Source organism: Lissotriton helveticus, chromosome 2_1 (assembly GCF_964261635.1).
Source record: "Lissotriton helveticus chromosome 2_1, aLisHel1.1, whole genome shotgun sequence".
Taxonomy (NCBI): domain Eukaryota; kingdom Metazoa; phylum Chordata; class Amphibia; order Caudata; family Salamandridae; genus Lissotriton; species Lissotriton helveticus.
Genome location: NC_136059.1, coordinates 590375754 through 590398589, shown reverse-complemented (window position 1 = coordinate 590398589; position 22836 = coordinate 590375754). Strand labels below are relative to the sequence as shown.

Sequence of the window (22836 nt, the reverse complement as noted above, 5' to 3'; positions counted from 1 at the left end):
TAAGTGCAAAAAGAAAATATGTTAAAAATTGTCCTGGTTTAACTCAAAAATATAACTTTATTATAGAGCAACTGAACAATGTTAAAAATAGTGGCGAGATGTTGGTAGGTAAGTTACGACCGACTCATCTCTATATGTGTTGGTGTGTATTGGTCGACATGTTTCTACCAGTGGGCGAGTGCCCGGTTTCTTCAGGACCAAAAAACAGGTAGACGGAAGGTGTGGGCCCCCTAAAAGGCTCACCCTGTCCTGATCCCCTGTTGGCCCACAGGCAAATTGCTCGGGGTGTGTGTGCTCAACTGAATAAGTGAGCAGGCAAAAAAATGAAAAAGAGACCTGTGAAGGAAAAGGATAAAAGCAAATTTCAATTATGATCATATTTACTCTCCTGTAACGTCGTGGAGTGTCTCTATATTGTGAAATACCATGCCATAGAGGTATCAAACCCTCCGGGTGAAGAAAGTGACATCCGAAGATGCTAAGCATATTTATTGATCAATAAGTGCGTGCATAGCTGCATGCGTTATGCTTATCGTAATTATATGCCAACTAGGTGACGCACTCACAGGGTGCGTGCAACACAACAATCGAGTTTGTGGGGCTATGCTATATCTGAATGATCACCTTAGTGCGCGGAATTAATAGTGGCTATCAGGAAATTGTGCTATGGTAGCGTGCGCATAAGTCTTAGTTTTCGTTCATTATCGTGAAAATGACCGTAAAAATAAACGTACATGACTGACACACATATAACATTTAGAAGTACACATGGGGTTACAGCGTAATCGCTTCGCCGGCCAACTGTAAGTAAATGAGCTTCACCCTTTTAAGCGGACGCGCTGGCCCATCTGAGATTCCCACTCGGATCGGCTCCCCCGGCGCTTCTCTTTCCGCTACCCCGGCCCTCCCTGACAAACGCTCAGCTCACTCTCCATATATTCCGCCATTGCAGAATATGTTTTTCTGATGCGAAGAGCCTACGCCCTGCCCGATGAAGCACAACAGAGCTCTTAATTAAGTAAGCCTCGACTCATGCCACTAAACCCATGTGTACTTCTAAATGTTATATGTGTTAAAAGTAATTTAAAAATAATTAATTAAAAGTAGAAAGGTGCGTATCTCCACTCTAAGGATGTGAAGTTAAGCGCTTGTGTTATATGTGTTAAAAGTAAATTAAAAGTAATTAATTAAAAGTAGAAAGGTGCGTATCTCCACTCTAAGGATGTGAAGTTAAGCGCTTGTGACATGGGTCATCATGTTTCTTGGCCTTTTAACTATTAGATGGCAATTCTTCAGGACCAAATAGAATCTACCTACACGTTTTGGTGGTGGTCAACAACTAGGTGAAGTGAGGTAATGACCACCCTTACAGCACCCTATAAAGTGGTACCTGCAGATCTAAAAACAACCTGCAAGGAAACAGAATAACAAACATTAATATATCATGTAAGAATATTTTGGTTATAATGAGAAGCATGCGCACCATACAGTGTCTGTGATGCAACACACCCCCTTGTAGCCCAACTGCTTGCCGGATTACAGCAGTTTCGGCCTGTCACAAAGGGCCTACGAGAATGCCAAATAAAGTACAGGTGGACCTACCCCTTCGGCCTAGCTTTCGTGTTGGACAAGAAGCACCTCCTCTGTACGGAGTTAGCAGAAGCCGCAGACCTGTTCGGTCTCACCATCTGCCCCCCGAACCAGGCGTCATCCTCTAGGGACGAGAGAGCAGGGCAACCGCAGGAGCGACGCAACGTGAGCCTCTGGCAGACACAAAGACGAGGAGGTAAGAAAACGACTGGGTGACTCTCAGGGAGAGCTAGAACACTTGCAGAAGTCCCATATTAGAGTCCCGCGATTTGAACTTTCCAGGCAACAGGGTAAAGAGTGAAGGTAACAAAAGACAATGTGGGGATGGACCTCACCTGGAGAATCAGATGCAGTGACTTTTTGGCCGCGAAGTTCCCTCGGTCTATTGGGCCTTGTGGGGATTAAGTCCTGGTTCAAGGTAAAAGCCGAACATGTGATGATAGTGAAGCGTCCTAGAGGGTTTCCAGATGGGACCCAGGAAGCGGAGGTGGGCTCGCCCTAGAGATACTCAAATGAGGTTCTCTTCTGGGATAGGTAACCACAGAGCTCATAGTTCATGTTTATACTTGTAATGTATGTTTTGTATCCTGGTGTGCACAATTCTGAGGGTTAATGTTTGGCCACTGGAGGGGGAGGGCGGAGGGGAGTGGGTCGGAGGGGAGGTAACCCCCTGAGATACACTAGAGCCGGGATCTTGTTGTGCAGTGGTAGTGATTACACATTGATGAATGGTGAATAAATTGTATGTCCTGGGGCTCAACTTCCCCCAACTAGAGGCAAAGCCTATGAAAATTTCTGCTAGACCATCACTTTAAGATACCGGCCCTGCAGGAAACCTGTCTGAGGAAAAGTGACGAGCAGAGGCTGAAGCACAAAGCCTATCCACAAATCTTTCACTCCTCAGCGCCCACGAAGCAGAATGGGGTGGCCCTTCTTTTCTACACCTGTTTCCTTCCACCTCCACTCTACTAAAATAGACAAAGCGGGACGTTTCCTGATGGTTAGGGGGTAACTGAGAGGAAGACCATGTACAATTGCCACAGTCCACCCGCCTAATGTCGGGCGTCTGGACTTTCTTGGTACATTCCTCTCAACACTGTAAGGCTTTGCCACAGGAGACCTAGTTCTACTGGGGGATTTTAACTTTAATTTGGGACCAAGCAATAAACACGATACACCCGCACAGGTCAGCAGGAGGTGCCTTCAGGAAGACACTTAAAGCCTCCCTTCAGCGCCTGCGTTTAAGGGATGAATGGAGGGGCTTTCACCCCTTGACAAGGGGCAACTTCTTTTTTCCTCATTCCTATAAAACCTATCGGCCTCTCGGATCACGTCCCGCTGGAGATGGTCTTTGACTGGCCGGCCCCCCACCCGAAACATACTAGGTGGTACTTCCCCAATTTCCTTAGTAGGGGTAGACTTTTCAGGGCCGAACTGAGGAAAGCAATCAAAGAGTATTTTGACAGAAATGACCCTACACTCACATCTCAGGCGAATAATTGAGATGTGGTCAAGGCGGTCATAAGGGGCAAGTGTATTGAGTTAAGCACCACGCTTAAGAACCAGCAGAATAGGGAGAGACTCCTACTAGATGAGGAATTACAGAAAGCGGAAAAAACGCACAAAGATAGCCCATCGATCCAGACCCTACGGAAAGTCACACTGAGGGGAAATTAAAGGCTGAATAGATCAACAGAGTGTAAAAAAAACTATCCTCCGTTTACAAGCCCGGGGGAATGAAGGAGGGATCAAAATAGGGTCGCAGCTGGCACGCCAGCTTAGAATAAAACAGGAAAAAGAATACGTCAAACAAATAGTGGATGACGCCAGCGTCACTTTACTGAGGAGGGGAAAGCAAACGCCTTTGGAGAATACTACTGCGACCTATATACCACCGATTCGCTGGAGGCCTAGGACCAGGGGGGATATCTTGACTCTTAAACTCCCACAGGTCTCTCTCACTACTAATGAGGAACTCAGTAGACTCATCTCTAGTGAGGAGGTGCAGAGGGTGATGGATGCGCTCAAATTGCAGAAAGCCCCTGGCCCGGATGGGTTAAATGCTCAATTCTATTGTACATTTGCTCCTGAGTTGACTCCTTGCCTCGTGACTCTTTTTAACGACATTGTGACCATGGGGGAGGCTCTTGTCACCATTATCCCTAAACCAGGAATAGACACTAATAAAGGCGCCTCATACCGGCCTATTGCCCTTTTAAACTTAGACGCCAAGTTGTACTCTAAAATTCTGGCCAGCCGATTAGAAGACATACTGCCATCACTGATTGACCTGGACCAATCAGGGGTGACAGACTCATGATAATTTCAGAAGAATCGTACATTTTCTAGAGAAAGTACAGAAAAAGAACATCCTGGCAGCCCTTCTCTTGTTGGACACGGAGAAGGCTTTCGACTGGGTCAACTGGGCCTTTCCAACTCGGATGCTGGAGCGATTCGGGTCAGCGAAACCTTTGTAGGTATGGTTCGGGCCAACTATCACTCTCCCTGTCATGGTAAACGGAGTAGCCTCAGATTCTTTCTGTCTTTCACGGGGAACTAGGCAGGGCTGTCCGCTATCCCCCTGCTTTTTGCCCTATACATAGAGCTGTTGGCGGAACGGATCAGGGGGAAACCAGATATAAGGGGAGTAACATTTGGCAGGGACGAACACAAGATCTCCCTCTTTGCAGATGATGTCCTGCTACCCATCACTGACCCACTGAACTCTTTACCAGTGATCCAATTGGAGCTCAATCTTTTTGAAAAAGCTTCAGGTTTCAAAGTAAACTTATCTAAGTCCTTTTTGCTCATCTTGACCTTGACTCTGGAAGTGATGGGAGTAATTGAGGAGACCTCCCCCCTTTTCTTGCACTCGTAAAGAAATTACATATCTGGGTGTCAAGCTCACCCCCAAATTAACTGATCTATATAAAGCCAATTTCCCTCCCCTGCTGTGACCGCTTAAATCCGACCTGAACAGATGGGGTTCTGCTCATACCTCATGGATGAGTAGAATTAATGCCATTAAAATGAATGTCCTCCCCAGACTACTTTATCTCTTTCAAGGGTTACCGATACCGGTTGAAAGGAAACTTTTTGCTGAACTGAAAAAGATGACTATTAAGTTCATTTGGCAGGGACAAAGGGCCTACCTTAGCACCCCCACGGCTACCACCCTCCAGGTATGGACAACCTCACTAGAACATTGCTACTGACAAATTTTCATTCTCCCTACACCCCCATTCACTTTAATCCAGAATTCCCCCCAGCTCTCCAGGACAGACCATTCGAGGGTTGGGGGACAGATGGATGTGTCATGATATTTGACCTCTACAAAAAAGTGAAATACTGACCTTTGAGGAATGCGCAAGCCTATTTAAGTTGCTACCTACAGAAGACTACCATCACCTGCAGCTTAAACACTGGGTGCAACAACCTCAGGTGTGGCTGGTCGCAACGAGAGACTTGCTCCAGATCGATAAATTTGCAGTCGGGTGCGGCTAACAAGGGGACCATTTCCTATCTGTACTCCCTCATTCGGGCAGTGAGCCCACAAACGACCCAGCGACACCGAAAATTCTTGGACACTGTCCTCACCACCCCCTAGAGGAGAAGCAATGGGGCTTCCTACACAAAGACATTCCCAAGCATAACTGATCCATGTTTTTAACAGAGGCTCATTATAAAATGATGTACAAATAGTATCTACACCCCCCGAAACTACAAAACATTTTCCCTAACACTTCAGATAGATGCTAAAGGGGTTGTGGACTTTTGGGAGACTTAAGCAACATCTGGTGGGACTGCCCCTCTATTGAGCCATTCTGGAAGGAAATACTTTCCCAAATTAAACTGATCCTGTGCTACCCAATCCTAGCCACCATAGAGCATACTCTCCTAGGGATCCGGGACCACGGGTTGAAATATCAAACGCAAGGGGATCGATCTATCATGTGGCTGTGCCTTGGTGGTGCCAAGACGGCAATAGCCGCGGCATGGAAGAAGGCAGAGGCCCCTTCCCTCACGCAATGGCATGCTAGATTATGGTGTGCGCTAGCAATGGATCGAATGGCAGATCTAGTAGATGACTCAAGAAAGGGGTTCCACTATATCTGGTCCACACTGGTGGAGTATCTGTCAGAGGGCTTACCCTTATTTGCATTTAACCCCAGATGGAGAGCTTTTCACATCTAATAGATGGGGACTCTCTCCCACAGGTCATAAGTCAAGAATGCCTTGCCCCCACCTCCCCGACCCGCCCCCACCTCCCCGACCCGCCCCCACCAACCCTGTTAAGCCAACCCAGCACTAGGCCAGATCAGTAATATAACCACCATGATTTTTGATTGTTTGTTCATGTTTTTTTTTGTTGTTGTTGTTCTGTAGTTCGATGTTTGGGTAGGGTGCATGAGCGCCAATCAACATCTAGTCCAGCACCAATGTAAGTTAATTATGGGTAATCTGGCAATGTCAGGATGAACTTGATTGGGACACAAATGTAAAGAATTAAGCTAGGCTGAGACCTCAGAAATAAGCTGTATGTTATTTTGTGATCTCTGTAACCCTTGGCCTATACACGGTGCTTGATTCATCTACAGTTTCTTCTGTAATGGTTTAAAATCAATAAAGAGATATCAAAATAAATAAACTAAGTTGAAATCCTCTAAAGGCACCCTTTAAGTTCTTCACACTCCTCATCCTGGTGCTGTTGATTCAATCTAATTTTGTTGATTGGTGTTACTTCTTCCTGCGATCCTAGTAAACTTAATGGCTCTTTACAGCAACTTGCATATTCAAGCTGACACATTAAAATCGCTTAAACACTGAATATCCATGTGGAGCACACCAAAAGTTTTGATTTTCGAGAAATGCTGCCCTGAGACCAAACTATATATTGGGGTTGACATCTAGTTTTGGAAAATTCGGATACATGAGGCTGGTTGGTCTGACAGGATTCTTTCATTAATACTGCGAAGGCCTGAGTCATTCATAAGAGTTGCAGCTAGGACACCAACCTTATAAAAGTTACTGGTGTCCTTTTTTTAGTGGCATAATATCCCATTCTGCGTCATCTATTTGCTGCCAAATTTGTGTACTTGCCAAGTCCAGTAGGTTTAAGTTGAAGTTGCCTACCAATATCCACATAGCATCTGGATGGCTCATCCACTGGTCTCTCACTATTGCAGCTATGCTTTTAAACTGTGATTTCTTCTTTGCCAATGGAGGGTTAACTCGAACATCGCCAATAATTGTCGTTAGTTTGGCAAATATTATAAGTGGATGTAAATTCAGTTTGGCTACTACAAAATCGCTAGTACCTGTGTAGAGTCGGGTTATAGTTGGCCCCAAGCTTTTACTTATGTGCAAAGCCACCCCTCCTGAGCTGTGGCCTAGATTTATTGACGGCAGGGCTGGAGCGAATAGTTTGTTGAAATCTTGCCAGCAACTGCTGGTTGTCAGCCAGGTCTTCTGTAGGCAAACTTTATCATTTTGATGCAAAGTCTTAGTTTCTTCTTGTCTTGTAAGTATGTTAATTAAGCCCTCTGATATTCCAGGAGCACACTGTGAGCACTGCATCTAGATTAGTTTTCGACTGTCGAGGCTGTCCAAAAGGATTTGTTTTAAGGACTCTGGTTGCTGTCAGTTTGGTGAATCCCTTTATAATTGCTTGTTCCCTCTTGTGGGCAGATTTGCAAAATTTAATTAGTGATGCTTCTAGTTATCAAAATCCCAGCGTAAGGGCAACCTATACGTCCTCTGGCGTTTTTGAGAGCAGATCTTTTCTCTGACAGATGTTTTGTTGCCAGATATTTCATTGATTTTCTTTGGCCTGTTTGAGAATACACTTGTCTAGTAAGTAGACGGAGGGTCAAATACTTGGATGCCTCATCCTTTTAGGGTAACTTTGTCTGACATAATTTTTGCTTTAATTTCTCTGCACCTAAGGACTATCCTTGGCTGTTCACTCGCATCTTAATTTCGGCGTGGTCTAAATGCCACTGATTCTATATCCATTGTGGAAATCATGCCCAGGCCTGGCAGCGTTGAGAGTAACAATAACAGATTTCCTCTATTTAAAATGTCAATGAGGCCTCTTATGGGTACAAGATAAGAGCTGACATTCATTGAATTAAATTAGGAATTGGGTATGGTTTGTAACTGAAATGCCTTTACGTGCGGATACACAGTCTGTTACTAGACCTGCTGTAGGTGAGCCTCCAATTGCATTTGATATGATTTCGGCTGTTTGTGCGCCATTTAGTCTGGAGATTTGGGGGCGTAGGATAAGGGCATGCTTGTTATAACTTTTGATAGGCTGGAGCTTTTATTCCATTTTAGAATTATTTTCCTCCTAAGAAGCAAGGAGGCTCGGTCTGTTGAGGGTACTTAAGTCTGAAGGATCTGCTTTTCTATGTTAATATTCTCTACTAATTTTTCTATTTGTGTGTAATCGGAGATTAGTGGAGCATCGCTTTCCTGTTCATGGCCAGCGGCATTTGTGTCCTTGTACTGCTTTAGGACAGAGCTTAAAGTGGATGTGTTGGGGGTTGCCACAGTGATTTGTGGCTCCTTCTCTTTTTAGGTCTCGCACCTGGCGACGCATATTGTCGTCGACTAGGCTTTCAAGGGTTCTCAAGGGAGACTGGAGATGGGCACGCGCAGGGTGCAGACTGGACTGGAAATGTAAACGCGCCGCACCGATCTCCTGTGCCCCTTGGGAGGCAAGTCAGCACGCAGTTTCACTTTCACTTTTGTGAAAACTCGCGCCATCGTTGGACAGGAATGGAAGCATAGAAAAATCCTGTTAAAGACCAGAGAGGGGGCAGGGGGGCAGTTTCGGGCGAGGCAAGGGGCAGCCTTGGGTGCCACCCTGAAGTTACTGCTGACACCATGTGCTGGGCCAGGGCGCCTGCTGCCAGAGAGCTCCCGAATCACAGGTGAGCAGTTTGCCAAGTCTGCACACTATTGCATGCACTGATTGAGAAGGGCTCACCCACCCCACGGACCTCTACATGAACACACTCCCCTTAAACTACAGATGCCCCTTGTCCCCGTGCACCCCCTTTAGCTTGGCTGGGGCACTGTCAGCACCACAGGGGCAGAGGACGTCCCATGCCACCGGTTCTCTGCTGCACCGGCGACCATCAAGCAAAAGCACAACAAACAGGGGATCTGACCGTCCCCCAGCACCCACAGCTGTCCCATCCGCAGGGGTCGCAGGTCTCCTTACCTATGTAGGTCTCGCCTTCCCGCACCGCAGCCACAAGTCCAAGTAAAGTCCAGAGGATCGCAGCTAGCGCCGGAGCCAGGGCTGTTGGCGGCAGCGGGAAGTGCCCCTTTCCCCCCTTCGTTTCACCCACGCGTCCTCCTGATGCTCTGGCTCCCTCTCGGCTGCCCGCGTGCCCCCGCACAACTCCTTGCTCCGCCAGCAACTCTTTGCCCACGCGCCCGTCTCGCACTCCAGCAGCATCCAAGCCCAGGCGGCCGCATCGCTGACGTCAGCCACGCGTGAGCTCTTCTCCCACACCGGTCCACTAGAGGGCGCATGCCAGCAACAACAGCTGAAGCAAAGGCGAGCTCCCGCTGGGTACAGAGCGCGTGTAGCTCTAACTATACAGGAGGCACAGCAGTAGGGGATCCCGGGGGCTTCGTCAGTGTTCCAGGACTGTCAGAACAATACTCAATTTCCTGCAGTTCTGCAAACCTTCACAATAGTATTCAAGCACTTAAAAAAAAAAATGGCTTGACTGCGTGCCATAGGACCACAGCACAAGCCATAGAAAAACAAGCATTTGCAATGCAATAGGTCTCACATTTGTGAGAGTTTGAGCTATTGGCATTGTAAAGGACAATGCCTTTTATTTACGTGTTCATTTTTAAAACATATAAAAAAGGCATTGCCATTTACAATGCCAATAGCTTAAACTCTCACAAATGCGAGACCTATTGCATTGCAAATGCTTGTTTGATTATAGGTTTTGTCCTTTTGTCACATTTGGAACTACTGTCCTCCTTCTTACTCTGATATCTGATGGAGCTCCTGGCGGACCCTATCAATTTTGAAAGCTGAGTAAAATCTTTGGCTGGGCAGACAGGGTTATTGTTTTCTTATTGAATTTTTTAAGACTTTTTTTGTTTTTCATTGAGAGTACAGGAGCTTGTGGTGATACTTTTGATGCCCCGATTTCTTTTAATTCCTGTAATACCTTTGCTTGCTTATTAGTTGTTTCCACAGCTTCTTTACTTTCAGTTGTCCCAGTGTGTTGGATAGGATTAAACAATGTGTCTAAATCCTTGTTTTGGTTTGCTTGTTGATTTAAGAAGGATGATGTCAGTCACTGTATTTTTTAGGTCCTGTATTTATAATGTTATTATTATTATTATTTTTTTTTAAGGGTGACAAACATATACATTAATTGGAGACAATAGCAAGGCGTTTCAGTTGTCTTAGCCACTAACGGAACTTTTATTATTAGGTCATTCAACTTATCTAGCTTATATTCTATGTCCATTGTGTGTGGGTAGGTACGTAAACAATGGTCAGAGTCTATTGCTTATGGGAACATCAAATGTCGCAAGTAAACACGTTTGGGTAACATATATCAAAAAAGCCCATAGGTATAGTGCATATTTATTTCAGCACGTAGTAGAAATTAAGTATTCAGTGTTAATATGTATCAAAAAATGATGAGGTCAAACAGCCATATATACAAGCATATCAATTAATTCATTGACTCAAATAACTTACTTAATCAAACACAAATGAAAAACAATTGATTGATAGTTCCTCATAAGGATAGCTTTCAGTTATCAAGGATCATTACATAATGGAAACATAGTAATACTTCAGCGCGCTCATAGTGATGTAGAAAAAGGAGTAGTTGGAGAGGATAGGTGTGATGGGATACAGGTGGGGACTGGGTAAAGGTGTTGTGACCATAAAACAATCACAGTGAAAATCAGTATAGCCTTTACAGTCTGATTTAGATCAAATAGTTCCGTCTATCTCTTTCACATAGGATCCGTTTTATTCCATGAATCTTTCCTATGTATAGAGTAACGATATGATCTGGTCTACGTTTCGACCCCGGTGTTAAGGGTTGTTGAGAACCTCATGATGGGGTCTTCATCAGGACAAGGACAGGAGCGCTTTGCGTATAGCCATCCTGTGGCTTTTAGGATAGGACCAGCATCGGTTCATATATTGTATAGGGAATTTGGGTCAGGGAGACTTTCCAGTCGCTGTTTTTGATCTTCACACTGTGGTCGCCAAGGGGGTGCGCCAATGGGTCACACGTCCCTGGTAGTTCTGGCACTTCGCTAGAGGTTTCTTCTACATTTCCTGCACGGTCGGCTGTCAGACTGTAACTGAACTGAGAGTTTTTAGGGTCTACCCCGTTAAAACTCATCATTGTGTGTGGGTAGCGTTTCCAACACTAAAACTTGAACATCTAGTTTATCTGCATGCAGGATGGCCTCTTGCTCATTGGCAAGCATTGCTTCTTTGAGTAATTTCAACGGAGTGCAATTGGCTTATGTGATGATCTGTTCTGAGTTTTCTGAAGCAGCTGGCAGATCCACTAGAGCCAAGGGGGGCACATTTTCTGCATACTTTGATCCAACTTTTGAAAAGGTTTTTTGTATTTTTTCGGTGTTGGTAACTTTTGGGAGTTTGAGGAGAAGAGATTCCTTATTTTCAAATTGCTCTCATCAGATCTAATCATCCCCTCTTTAATAGGACTTGCCTGCGGAGGCCTTGGAGAAGTATCAGACATGCTGGAGAAGAGATAACAAGTGGGCATGACAGCTGGAAAAGGCAGATTTCCTGCATCTTTTGTTAACAAATGTCCCACACCACTAGGAATCTCTGAAATTGTCCCTTGTCCTTCCCTTAATTGGATGTTATTAATCTTGACAACTGGCAACAAAGGGTACTGTTTTGCTGTTTGTTCATGAGGAGTTGATTCTAAGCTGTTCTTAGGGCTCAGTTCTGATTGTTGTAATACCGGCTGGCCCCCAGTTGGCTCCTGGAGCCCATTCTCATCTTGGACAATTACATTTGCACATACAAGGTCATCAAAGGTATCATCCAATCCCTCGCCATTTATTGTACCCCTAGCTTTCAAAGTATATGAAGGCATTGTTTTATCTTGGTTAAAATAGTTTCTTATATCCTTAGAATGCTAGTGACTTTGTGTGCTTTACTGCTTTTGGGCCATTAGGATATTGATGGATCGCGAACAATTGGCGACTGTACCAGTCATTGGACCTTTTGGAGTTCGCAGGGCCCCATTTTCCGAATGTATTACAGTGCTAACGCCACTGACACTCACTTTCTTTATTCTTTTTTACAAACTTTCTATTGTATTAATTTGCTCTGCTGTAGGTTCACTTTGCTATTTTGTCGATATTTTATCGCCATTTGAGGCTGTCATTTTGGAGATGGGGTGCAGGGGAGGCAGGCTAGCTCTTCCTCCTCCTGAGCTCGACCTTGTGGAGCAGCACATTAGTGTCATGCCATGCTACTGCCATTACCTCCCGTTTGTTCAAGGTGGTGTCTTGACTTTAAGCCTTAGCCCTACTGCTTCTCCGGCAAGTTTTCACTGGCAAATCCCAAGACCTGACGTGGTACGTCATTGCAACACCTGGGAGCCCAATTCCAGGGCCGGCCGTAAAGCAAAAGATACGAGTAACAGACTCTTCAGGCACATCCCCCCACCACCCCCCCCCCAAAAGCAAATTCCACCTTCACCGACTCTTGGCATCTTGTCAATTCTCCAATTGCTGTTTTTATGGTATCTGCAAAAATCTTCAATAGTCCACCGGGGTGCTGATGGGGACAAACAATAGTCATTGGAGGTTTACGTTCAATTTAAATGGCGGGTAGTCAGATGTCGAGCAGGCCGCACCTCGGATGGATACCTCTGCATGCACGATCCTCGACCCTGCCGTGCTGCCCCTACTGTGCAGCAACCTCGCCTCCTCAAGAAATCTTTCTCACCTCGACCCACCTGTGCCTCTTTCTGTCTACAAATCTACTAGATGCCCTACCTCTTGTCCATGGCCAGAGGGTGAAATAGCTGAGCTGGGCTTTCTCGACTATTTCCCCAAGTGCACCTGGAGATGGGCCGGCTGCTGCTGCTTCTGGCATCCAGTCCATCTCCTGTAGGCGTAGTCCGTGATCCACTGCCTGCTGTTAGGTCCGGAGCTCTCAGGAGTAGACCCCCAACGACTGTCAGCTGCTGTCAGCAGTCGCAAGCGCTGGGTGGATACGGAGGAGCAGCTGTGCTGAACAGGTGCGTAAGTGGTGTGTAAGGTTATTCACCTTTAAGGTCCTATATTGATGCTGTTTATCATGTATCATATGCTGGACAACTCGCCTCAATTAAGGGCAGTTAAGGTTGTTCACGGAAGACCAGTATTACAGGGACGTTGGCATTGCCTCCAAGCTTTCACCCCAGTGCTGTCCTCCAACATAGACTTTTCCAGGTAATACTGCAGGCACTCCAGCCCCAACTCCAAAGTAGCTGTTTGCACACTGCTGGGTAGTAAATGCCAAAACACAGATCTGGTTCCGGTCGGCGGAGTCTAGGTCCGTGGACCTAAGCGTCCGAGGGCAGGAGCTAAGCGATGTGGCAAGAAGTGAGTGAACTTGTGGGTGTGAATTCTGGTGTGAGAAAAACCGGGGGGAGCAGAGGGTGTGCTGGAAGAACTATGCAGTGGGGTGGCAGCCGCACCTTGTTTTCCATCAGTAAAGATTTTGCAAAGGAAGAGCTAGGATGACAAATACATTTACCTTTATGTTAACTCATGTATTCGCTTCTCAATTTGCTGTGTTTAAAGCAGAAATATTTATTATTGTGTACATATTTTAAATGTCCTTGTACTGCAAGATAATGTGTGATGAGTCCAATGTAGTTCTACCAAAATGGTGGCAGCCTAATCTCCCTTTCCCTGCCAACGTAACCAGCATGTTGGTTATACTGTATTTTTCTACTTCCCTTAGTCTGCTGGGAAGTGTAAATGGATGTTTATAAACCAAACTAGAGTAAAATGTTGCTTGTAATAGTTTATTAAGCACAGTAACTGTCATGATGAGCTTGTGAAAAGCATTTCAAAGCGGATATTTACCTCCCTAAATTTCATTCATTTGTAGATTGATACCTGTGTTGGTGAATGGCATGAAGTATTCCGAAATAGACATTATTTTGCTAAAGGTGAGATTTTTTCTTTAGCTTCTGTTTACTTTTCATATTGTACTCTTTAGTGAGTGATTTATTTTTTCATAGTATTGATTTCTTAGCTCTTTTTCCAATGGAGTTACATGAACATTATTGTTTAACTTTTAATCATACTCCTAACTTTATTTTTATTGTGTTGTTTTCATTGATAGACTGCTGGCTACACAAGTTTTGTGTTCCAAGCTGAAGGCTGATGAAAAAGATAATGCCATCTAACATTTTTATTTATGCTTATTAGTTTATATAGCACAACCTTAACTACAAAGCAGAGGATAACTGTTTCAGGTATAAAATAAAATTGGGTTCCATTAAATTGGGGGAATAATAGGTGGGATGGGAATGGACTGGCCCGGGGATGGGAGAGATTTGTGGGTTGTGAGAATATAGTTTGGGTGGCAGGAAAAACTAATTTGATTATCAACAAGTCACGCTTAAGTTCTTGGGTAAATTCTTTCCTAAGGCGAAGGATGAATGCTGTCTGTTGGACTTTGACAGGGATGGCATTCCACACCCTTGGGCTTTAGCAGGACAACGCCTCAAACCTGGTGATTATATCGCTATCGGTTTTGTGAACCCCTCCTGAAGATGTACCAGGTTTTGAAATAGTTGGCGGGTATGCAGTCGGTGTCCGTAGGGATTTGAGAATAGGTGCTTTTCTGTCAGACTTTGTGGTATGCTGCAATATGAATACTCTACAAGTATTAGATGGCCTTCTAGGATAACAAAAAGTTAAGTGCTCTTTTTGTCTAGGCCAGATAAAATGGATGTAGTTTGTTGCTTGCATTACATTGGAGACACCTTTGTTTAAGTGGCATACGGGCCACATAGTAGGGAGTACCTGACAGTTTAGAGAACACTGGATGCAATGCATAACTCCTTATTCACAGTAAAGGTTTCTTCCCTTCTATAGTTTGCAGCTAAGAAAATTATTTAAGAGTAATCATCCCTCATGACAATTGCAGCTGGTTAGGTCAAGCCTACTAGACAGTGAATGGCGGTCTGTTGCCAAACTTATTTTGGCTTAGCAAAAACATACAGCGGTTTCGACCCCACCCATTGCTTACAAGTTGACGACTTTCCTGTCACTCTTATTTGCCTGATTCTTATTTGTGTCCCTGCTTGTCAATCTTGTTTGTCCCTCCCATGGAGCATTGCCTCTTTACCATCGCCTTGATTGGCTGGCATCTCTGCTATCAATATTTATTCTTCAACTATTACTTTTTTCTTTTGTTTTATGCACACTGTGATGGTTCTCAAGCGGTTTCCCATGTGTACTTTGCTCCCTCTGCACTCCTCGTTGCTCTGTCTCCATGTCCTCCTCTGTGTTGCACTTGCCGATGTACTTTTCCCCAATTCTTTCCTATGCCATATGTGTAGCTTTTCCCTACTATACCCATCTTCTTTCTACCAGTTATTACTTCACCCCCCACTTCACATTTGTTCACCAGCAGTGCTTAGGTTTCCCACCGCCATTCCTGATGCTACTTACATGTCCCTGTTGCTTCATTCCCCCCCTCCCACATCTTTTTGCATGTTTTATTTTCTTGTTAGTTACCGATCCTACTCTGATGGGTGCCGCTGCGTACTCTATACACATAGTGTTGCTCTGGGAATCTTGCAAGTTGATTTTCTTTGAAGAAGTCTTTTGAGTCACAAGGTATAGTGACCCCTTAATGGGCTGGTAATGCGCATGGGCACCTGCTCCATTGTAAAGTTGTTTTAGCCTATTAGTGCCTTCCACTGGGCATCTTCCCGATTAGTCTATGGTTGTTTCTAGACATTCTTTACACTGTACCTCTTCATTGCGGCTGATGTTCATCCAACTCCCGCGCCAGCCTCAACAACTTCAACCAGGGCCTTGATTCCTTTTTTTGGGCCTCCTGCCTCTGGCCACCGCTACCTTTTGTTCGACAATGCTGGGTCAGTGATTGAAAGAAACCCTTCCAGTACTTCCCCACCAGTGTAATTCCACGTTCTCCTGGACTGAATATAGCCAGGTCTGTAATCTCTACCTCTCCCCTGAGCATGATGAGACCAGGTGCCAGGCTTGCCTTATCTCTGGTAGAAGAAAACACTTCAATGCTGACCTAAGCGAAGGACATCTTTGGGGAGAGCTAAGTTGGGAAACAGGAGGAAGCCAACCACTCCGTAATACAAATACTTAAACCCAGTCCAGAAACCTGCTCACCGACTGATTGACAGTGTGGAGAATCCAGACTCGAAGACTCAAAGCATGAGAATGGTTATCCAGTCACAACCAGGGCCCATACAAACACCACATGCTCCATCAGGACTCTGCCCCTTTTTGAGGTCTGGCGTGCAGCCCAGAGACTAAACAACATCCTGCTGGTCCTACACTGCCTTTGGGCCCTGATTGGCACGACTGAAGGCCTTGGAGCCGAAGCTCTTGGTGATCACTTCTCCAACCACAAAGTCTTGTATGCAGCCATCTTCAGAGTCAACGGACCCTTCCACCCTGGTGCAAAAGTCCCACCAGCACTGAAGCCGCCACCAGTTCCAAAGCCAGTGACTAGACTGAAACCATCAATGCTGAAAACATCTTCAGTTCCGCAAAAATACTCTGCGAAAACAAAAATACACTTTAAGCAGAAGACCCCATTGATAGCAAGCTTTGGGGACCCTAAGCAACCCATTCTTCAGCATATATAGTAGGATCTTGATGCTCAGCAGAATAGGCTCTTTATACACCTACAGACAGGAAAACCTTTTACCAGGCCCCAGCTGCAGCCACAGGACACTTTGCCAAAGAAGCGGAAGCTGTCCTTTGAGGATGGATTGCCCTGCAAACTACACCTTTTCCAAGGCACAAGAGACAGAAGCCTGCTATTCAGACCGGAGACGTGTGTCCTGGGTTCCGCTAAATTTTGAAGACAGACCGCTGGCGGTACTGCTGTTTTTATTTATTGAAGCTACGAGGCAAGCAAATACTACGGAAGTGATTAGTACCACACATTTGTGGCCTCCGCTTATAATCTTGTGTCACTTAATAACAAAGATAATATTTTTTTAGATCTCATGATTATTAATATTGCAAAATAGTGGATGTCCACTTTATGACAAAGGAATTGCAGTTTCCATTGGCTCTTACGAGATCTTGACAGACTTCAGATTAACATCGCTAAGCTTAACATAGGAGGTCTTTTTGGCCCCGTGATTAAAGATAAAATTGTGTAAAATGGGAATGAAACAATTCTCCTGAGGAAGGTGTTTGCCACTAATCAATTGTCCACGGAAACGCGTCGATGCCCATATGAGTGGATAGTACATTAAGTTCATGGAGACAATGATTTCAAATGAAATTTAAAGATAGAACTGAGCATTTGATCTCGTTTATGACTAGTGTTTTTTCTCACTCTCTAAATAGGAACCAATTTTCCTTCGCACTGTTTCCCATTTGCTATGAAATGTTTTTTTGAAATGTTTTTATTATGCTTTTTGTGACTGTCATTTTTTAATAATTGATTAGGAATGTATTTTTGATAGGGTCAAATATATTGCTATTGATATTTGATATGTTTTTAACTTTTACCCTGTATAAATTGCATATTATATTTTTATATTTTGCTATTTTGCATTTCCTCCTTGTTCACTTTTGTATGTATAGAATGAGTGTGTTTGTGATAGTATCCATGTTGGATGCGTAATATTATCCAAAGGGGATCCTTTTTTTGACAAGAGATAGAAGGACAGGGACCCTAGCCCATCCCGGCTCTCCCTTCTCTTCCTCCTCCCCATGCTGTTACCACCACGGGTGCCTCCTCCTCTAGCTACACCACAGACGTCACAACACTCTTAAAATGGGGAAGGGGAACACATCCCATTGAGCCTTATGATGCTCCCTATGTCCCGGGATTGTGGGAATCACTCATGGTATGACTAAGGCATTGATGCCCTGGGCAACACAGACCCTGGCCTGGATCTGGCAAAACCATCCCCATTGTATGATGATGGCTGCTATCACAAGGTCATGCACAGAACAGATGTTTACTATAAAGTAGATATACATGTCTTCCAGGAAGGTGATGACTTCTTGGTCGAAACACTCTCCAAAACTCAGCATACCTTTGCGTTGCTCCCCATGATAACAGGAATGCCAGAGACTGTGCCCAAGACATTCCAGGAGCTGATCAAACCCCGGGTGGGCATGACGAGGGGAGACAAAGTATAAATCCTCACCCAGTGACTCGCCTTACACCCACTGGCATGTTCCACCTGACACCCTGGTGGCTACAAGGTGCACAACTGCGCTGATGCCCAAAGTACAGCAGACTCTCCACCTACAGATAAGTAGAGCAAAAACAGCAATGCTATGGGCAAAAGAATGACTGTGCAATCAGCCACGCCCTGGTGAATTGACAACTGTGCGGGCCTGCTTGCCAGGTACACCAGGGCGCATTAAGAGAAAATGGAAGAATCCCCCCGCGCCCCTCCCCGAACAATACAACCCATACGGTCAGGAGCTTGTGGCTAAGGCAAAACTTGTCTCCATCACCACAATCCGCTTTGCCCTTGATGCAGCTGATACTGCGGCCAGAGGTGTTAACACTAACATCCTGGTCCAGTGTCATGTCTGCCTCAGTGTTCTGGCTTCAAGTCAGAAGTGCAAAAGCATCTGTTAAGCCTTCCATTTAACGGTGAACATCTTTTCAGTCCGCAGGTGGATCAGGTGCTAGAGAAACTAAAAAAGGCATGGAGGAAGTCACAGCGAGGTGGACCGTTCAGGCGCTCCCACCACGAGAATCCTTTCCTAGGTCTCCGTACGGTGGCAGGGAAACCACACCCCTGAATCTCCCACATTTTACCAAAGGCAGCAGCAATACCACCTGCAGTCCACATGAGGTTCCCGAAGAGGTGGTTACAAGGCAATAACACCAAAGGCAGAACCAAAGGGGTCAGGGCTAAGGGAGCAGGCTCTAGCAAGCAGTGACTCCCTCTCACTCACAACAGTCACACTACACCTGCTTGGGAAAGGCTACTGAGGTTTCTCCCACATTGGGAAGAGATCTCCTCTGACCAGTGGGTACTTTCCATCATACTTCAGTTGCTGCCTTAAACTTACTGCAATCCCACCAAACATCCCATCTTGCGCACAACCTCCCTACAGGATATCAGCACCTTCTTCATGAAAAGATCCAGGCGCTTATCCTCAAGTGCATAATAGAACCAGTGCCATTGCGCCATTGGTACACCAAGACTGTCATTGTTCTTGAAAGATAGAACATTTCAAGTACAGGAGAATAATACTCTCTCTAAGACCATGTCACTGAGGTTTGAGGCCCCACAGGGCTCCTCATTGAGCCCAATGCTTTTTAATGTGTACATGGAACCACTGGCTAAGATTGTGCTGGAGTTTGATATATCCGATGACACTCAGTTGGTCATCTCCTTGGATCCAAACAATAGCAGGGATGGTAAGAGATTATCTTTCTGCTCGGTAAGAGTCAAAGAGTGGATGACAACAAGTTGTCTAAAATTAAATGGGGACAAAACTGAGTTACTATTTCTCAGAAGTAAAACAATACCCATGCCACTTTTGGCTGGCCTTCTTGTCTAGGCAATCCACCTATCCCCACAGAAATAATAATAAATGTAGCCTTCTGGTTAGAAACTGATCTATCTATGGTGACACAGGCTAAGAAGGTGGCAGCGACCTGCTTAGGAAGACAGTGGTCCATTCTTTAGTCACCTCGCGGTTAGATTATGGAAACTCATTGTTCCTGGGGGGCAACTAAATTTGTAACGCACAGACTGCAGGTGGTTCAGAATGCAGCTGCAAGGCGGCTGTGCAATGTCCAAGCTCGGGACTCGGTGAAAAAGCACTTAATCGGACTTCATTGGCTCCCTGTAGAAGCCAGAATAAAATTCAAAATACTGGTCATCACCCACAGAGCTTGCCATAATAGTGGTCCCCAAAAAATCAAGAGGCTCGTATCCCTTCACATCCCAAATAGGCGGCTGCGATCAAGCACGGAGGAACTTCTAAAACCAACAAAGGTCAGGCGGGAGAGATGGGGAGGGAGAGATGGGGAGGAAGATCCTTCTCCCACCTTGCTCCTAAACTCTGGAATTTTTTACCACTGGAATATAGGTTGATGGATAAAGAATTAGTCTGCAAAGCGATTAAAACCTGGTGGTTTAAGCAATACCTCTAAGGCACGGCCAACCCCTATCAGTTATGTGACCTCCTAGCGCTGGGAAGCCTTAGGGCAGCCATGCGCTCAATAAATCCCATAATAATAATAATAAACACCTTTTATTTTCTCATTCCCAAGAAGGACAGATCTCGAGGCCCCTCAGTAAGTACATTCTCTCAGAATATGTCCATATGGTCACTGTGCCGAATATTATCCCTGTTCTATATCTAGGCGACTTTGAGAGCTGTCGATCTAAAGGAATACTGCTTTCACTTACCCATGCACCCTGCGTATTTACGCGATCTGTGATTTGTGCTAAGTAGTCAGCAATATCAATGGAGAGTGTTGGTGCTCAGGCTCACGATTGCCCCCAGAATATCTGCAAAATGCCCACTGTTGTAACCACTCACCTTAGACGGGGCAGTATTCCTGTATCCTGATTTTTTTGGCTGATCAAAAGTGCAAGCAAGTAGCTCTGTCTCGCTCATACCCAGACAACTATTTTCTTCCTTTACAAACTGGGATTCACAATAAAAACTGCCAAATCCCACCTGCAGGCTCTGTAGTTTCAGCCTTGTCTAGAAGCCATACTAAACAAAGTTACCAGCAAGGATTACCCTAATCAAGCAAGAGTGCAGGCCTTCCAGCAGCTACTGCCTCTTTTTTAGCCAAATTGCCAACTAATCGCCGGAACAGTAATGTTCCTTCTAGGAATGATGGTACCATGCATAACCATTGTTCTGCATGCCCGCCTGCACATGCTCCGCACTTCCTCTCACAAGCGTAGAATCACTGGGAGGGCCTAGGGTTGATACTAGCCAGGACCCATTGCTCTCTGCAGTGGTGGAGCAGCAGCAACAACCTGCTGCAGGGATGGCCCTTTCTGGACCGGGTTATTCAGGTGACAATCCCCACAGACTCATTCCTTTCTGGGTGGGGAGTACATCTTCAGGATCAATCTGTTCATGTGATCGCTGCAGCAGTAGGGCCTCCACATCAGTTAACTCGAGCTGCTGGTCATCCTGCTAACATTCAAGGCTTTCTTCCAGCAGATTGAACTCAAAGTAGTCCTCATAAAAACGAGAAAGATGACGGACATGTATTCTCTCAAAAAACAAGACAGCACTCGCTAACCACTACTATTAGTTCTACTGTAGAGCATTTGTCATTGGGCAATTCACCATCGGAAACACTTTCTGGCACAATACCTTTCCGGAACCCCAAAATGCCACAGCTTCGCCTCCCGTTTCCCACACATAGAGTCCATGGGCAATGCATTATGGAGTAGCTGATCAGAGAAATTTGCCTTATGCTTTTCCGCTTCTCACACTCCTTCCATGTTTAGTCTGGAAAATTTGTCAAACCCATCACTCTCTTCCTCGTGGCTCCTGCTTGGGCCTGACAACTGCGGTTCTTCACCCTGCTAGAAATGTCCGGTTCCCCACAAGAATCTCCTGATTATCCCAGACCTTCTCACGTAGAACCACAACAAACTACGGCACTGTAGTCCCAGGCAGCTCAATATAGCGATATGGCTGCTGAGGTCCTTGAATTTGGCTTCCTCGGTCTCCCTCCAACTCAAGTGCATGTCCATCATCAAAGAAGCACACAGACTCAGTATGCGGGCCTGCTATGACACTTAATGGAAAAGGTTTGTCCACTACTGCATTCCTAAGCATGTAGTCTCCAGTCCAAGACATCAACTATTACTTTCTTCACTTACAAATATCAGGCATTGCCTATACATCCATACGCCTGCATCTAGTCTCTATAGCTGCTTACATGCAGAACAGGTAAACAACTCTTTGTTTTGAATACCTGTAATCAAGTCCTTCATGGAGGTTCTCAAACGTTTTTTACCTCCCAGAGTAAGTATATGTTCTCACTGTTATGGGGGATGAATTTTTTGCATGGTAGACAGACAGGGGTGACCTTCTTTCAACAAGTTGAGGTTGTTGGAGTGGGTGGGGGCTGGATGGGTGTTTGATTTCTATATTTAAGTGACTCCCCAAGATCACCTGATCACCTGCTGCCTTCCTTTCCCTGTAAGCTCGAGAGTTCTCCCTGCATGCGTGGTCATAAATATGCGTTGCAATACTACATTGCACATGAGGGATACTCTTGGGCTTTGGCAACTTGATCTCCATGATGACTGAGGTCAACTTGGTAAACGAAATAATCTGGAGAATGAATGATCCACGTGCGGTCCTACAGGTCTTTGCATTTCTTAGGCGGCTCAAGGTAGACATAGGGCTTCTCCTAGAACTGCACCTCACTGAGCACACAAAATCAAAACTGAACTCTACTTGGACCCCTTCGCAACCATTGTCGGAAACCATGGGCTCAACATTGCCTCCTATGCAGATGCCACCTAGCTCATCCTCTCCCTCACCAAGGAACCCGACATCACCTGACACAACTTCCAAGAAGGGAGTAAAGCTGTCTCGGCCTTTATGAGCAACAGCTGCCTGAAGCTCAACTCAGAGAAGACAGAGGTCCTAATCCTTGGTTCCACCCCCTCCACATAGAACGACACCCTCCCACCCCAACGGACCATGCACGAATCCTCTGCATCATACTCGATACCTCACTCACCATGAACAGCCAGATCAACACCATAAACTCTGCATGCTTTAACACCCTCCGCAAGACGTTCAAGTGGACCCACCCCGACTCCAGGAATCCCGTCGCCCACGCACCCATCACCAGCAGACTGTACTACAGCAACACCCTCTATGCCGGAATCAACAAAAAAAAAACTCCTCCATAAACTCCACACCGTCCAGAACGCTACATCCAGACTTATCCTTGATATCCCACAAAACAATCACATCACCCAACACCTCCGC

At 45.4% G+C, this 22836-nt stretch overlaps 1 protein-coding gene across 2 annotated transcripts in view; it reads left to right on the top strand.

Annotated features, from left to right (window-relative positions):
* The window catches only part of TNPO1 (transportin 1), a 1741771-nt gene that overhangs the window by 946720 nt on the left and 772215 nt on the right, over positions 1-22836 (top strand). For both annotated transcript variants that reach the window (XR_013607056.1, XM_078675276.1), the window contains exon 9: positions 13748-13808. Coding sequence is in view for 1 of the 2 variants with exons in the window: in XM_078675276.1 (XP_078531402.1) it covers positions 13748-13808 (61 nt within the window). In the remaining variant the exon portion in view is untranslated. The remainder of the gene's footprint in view (positions 1-13747; positions 13809-22836) is intronic.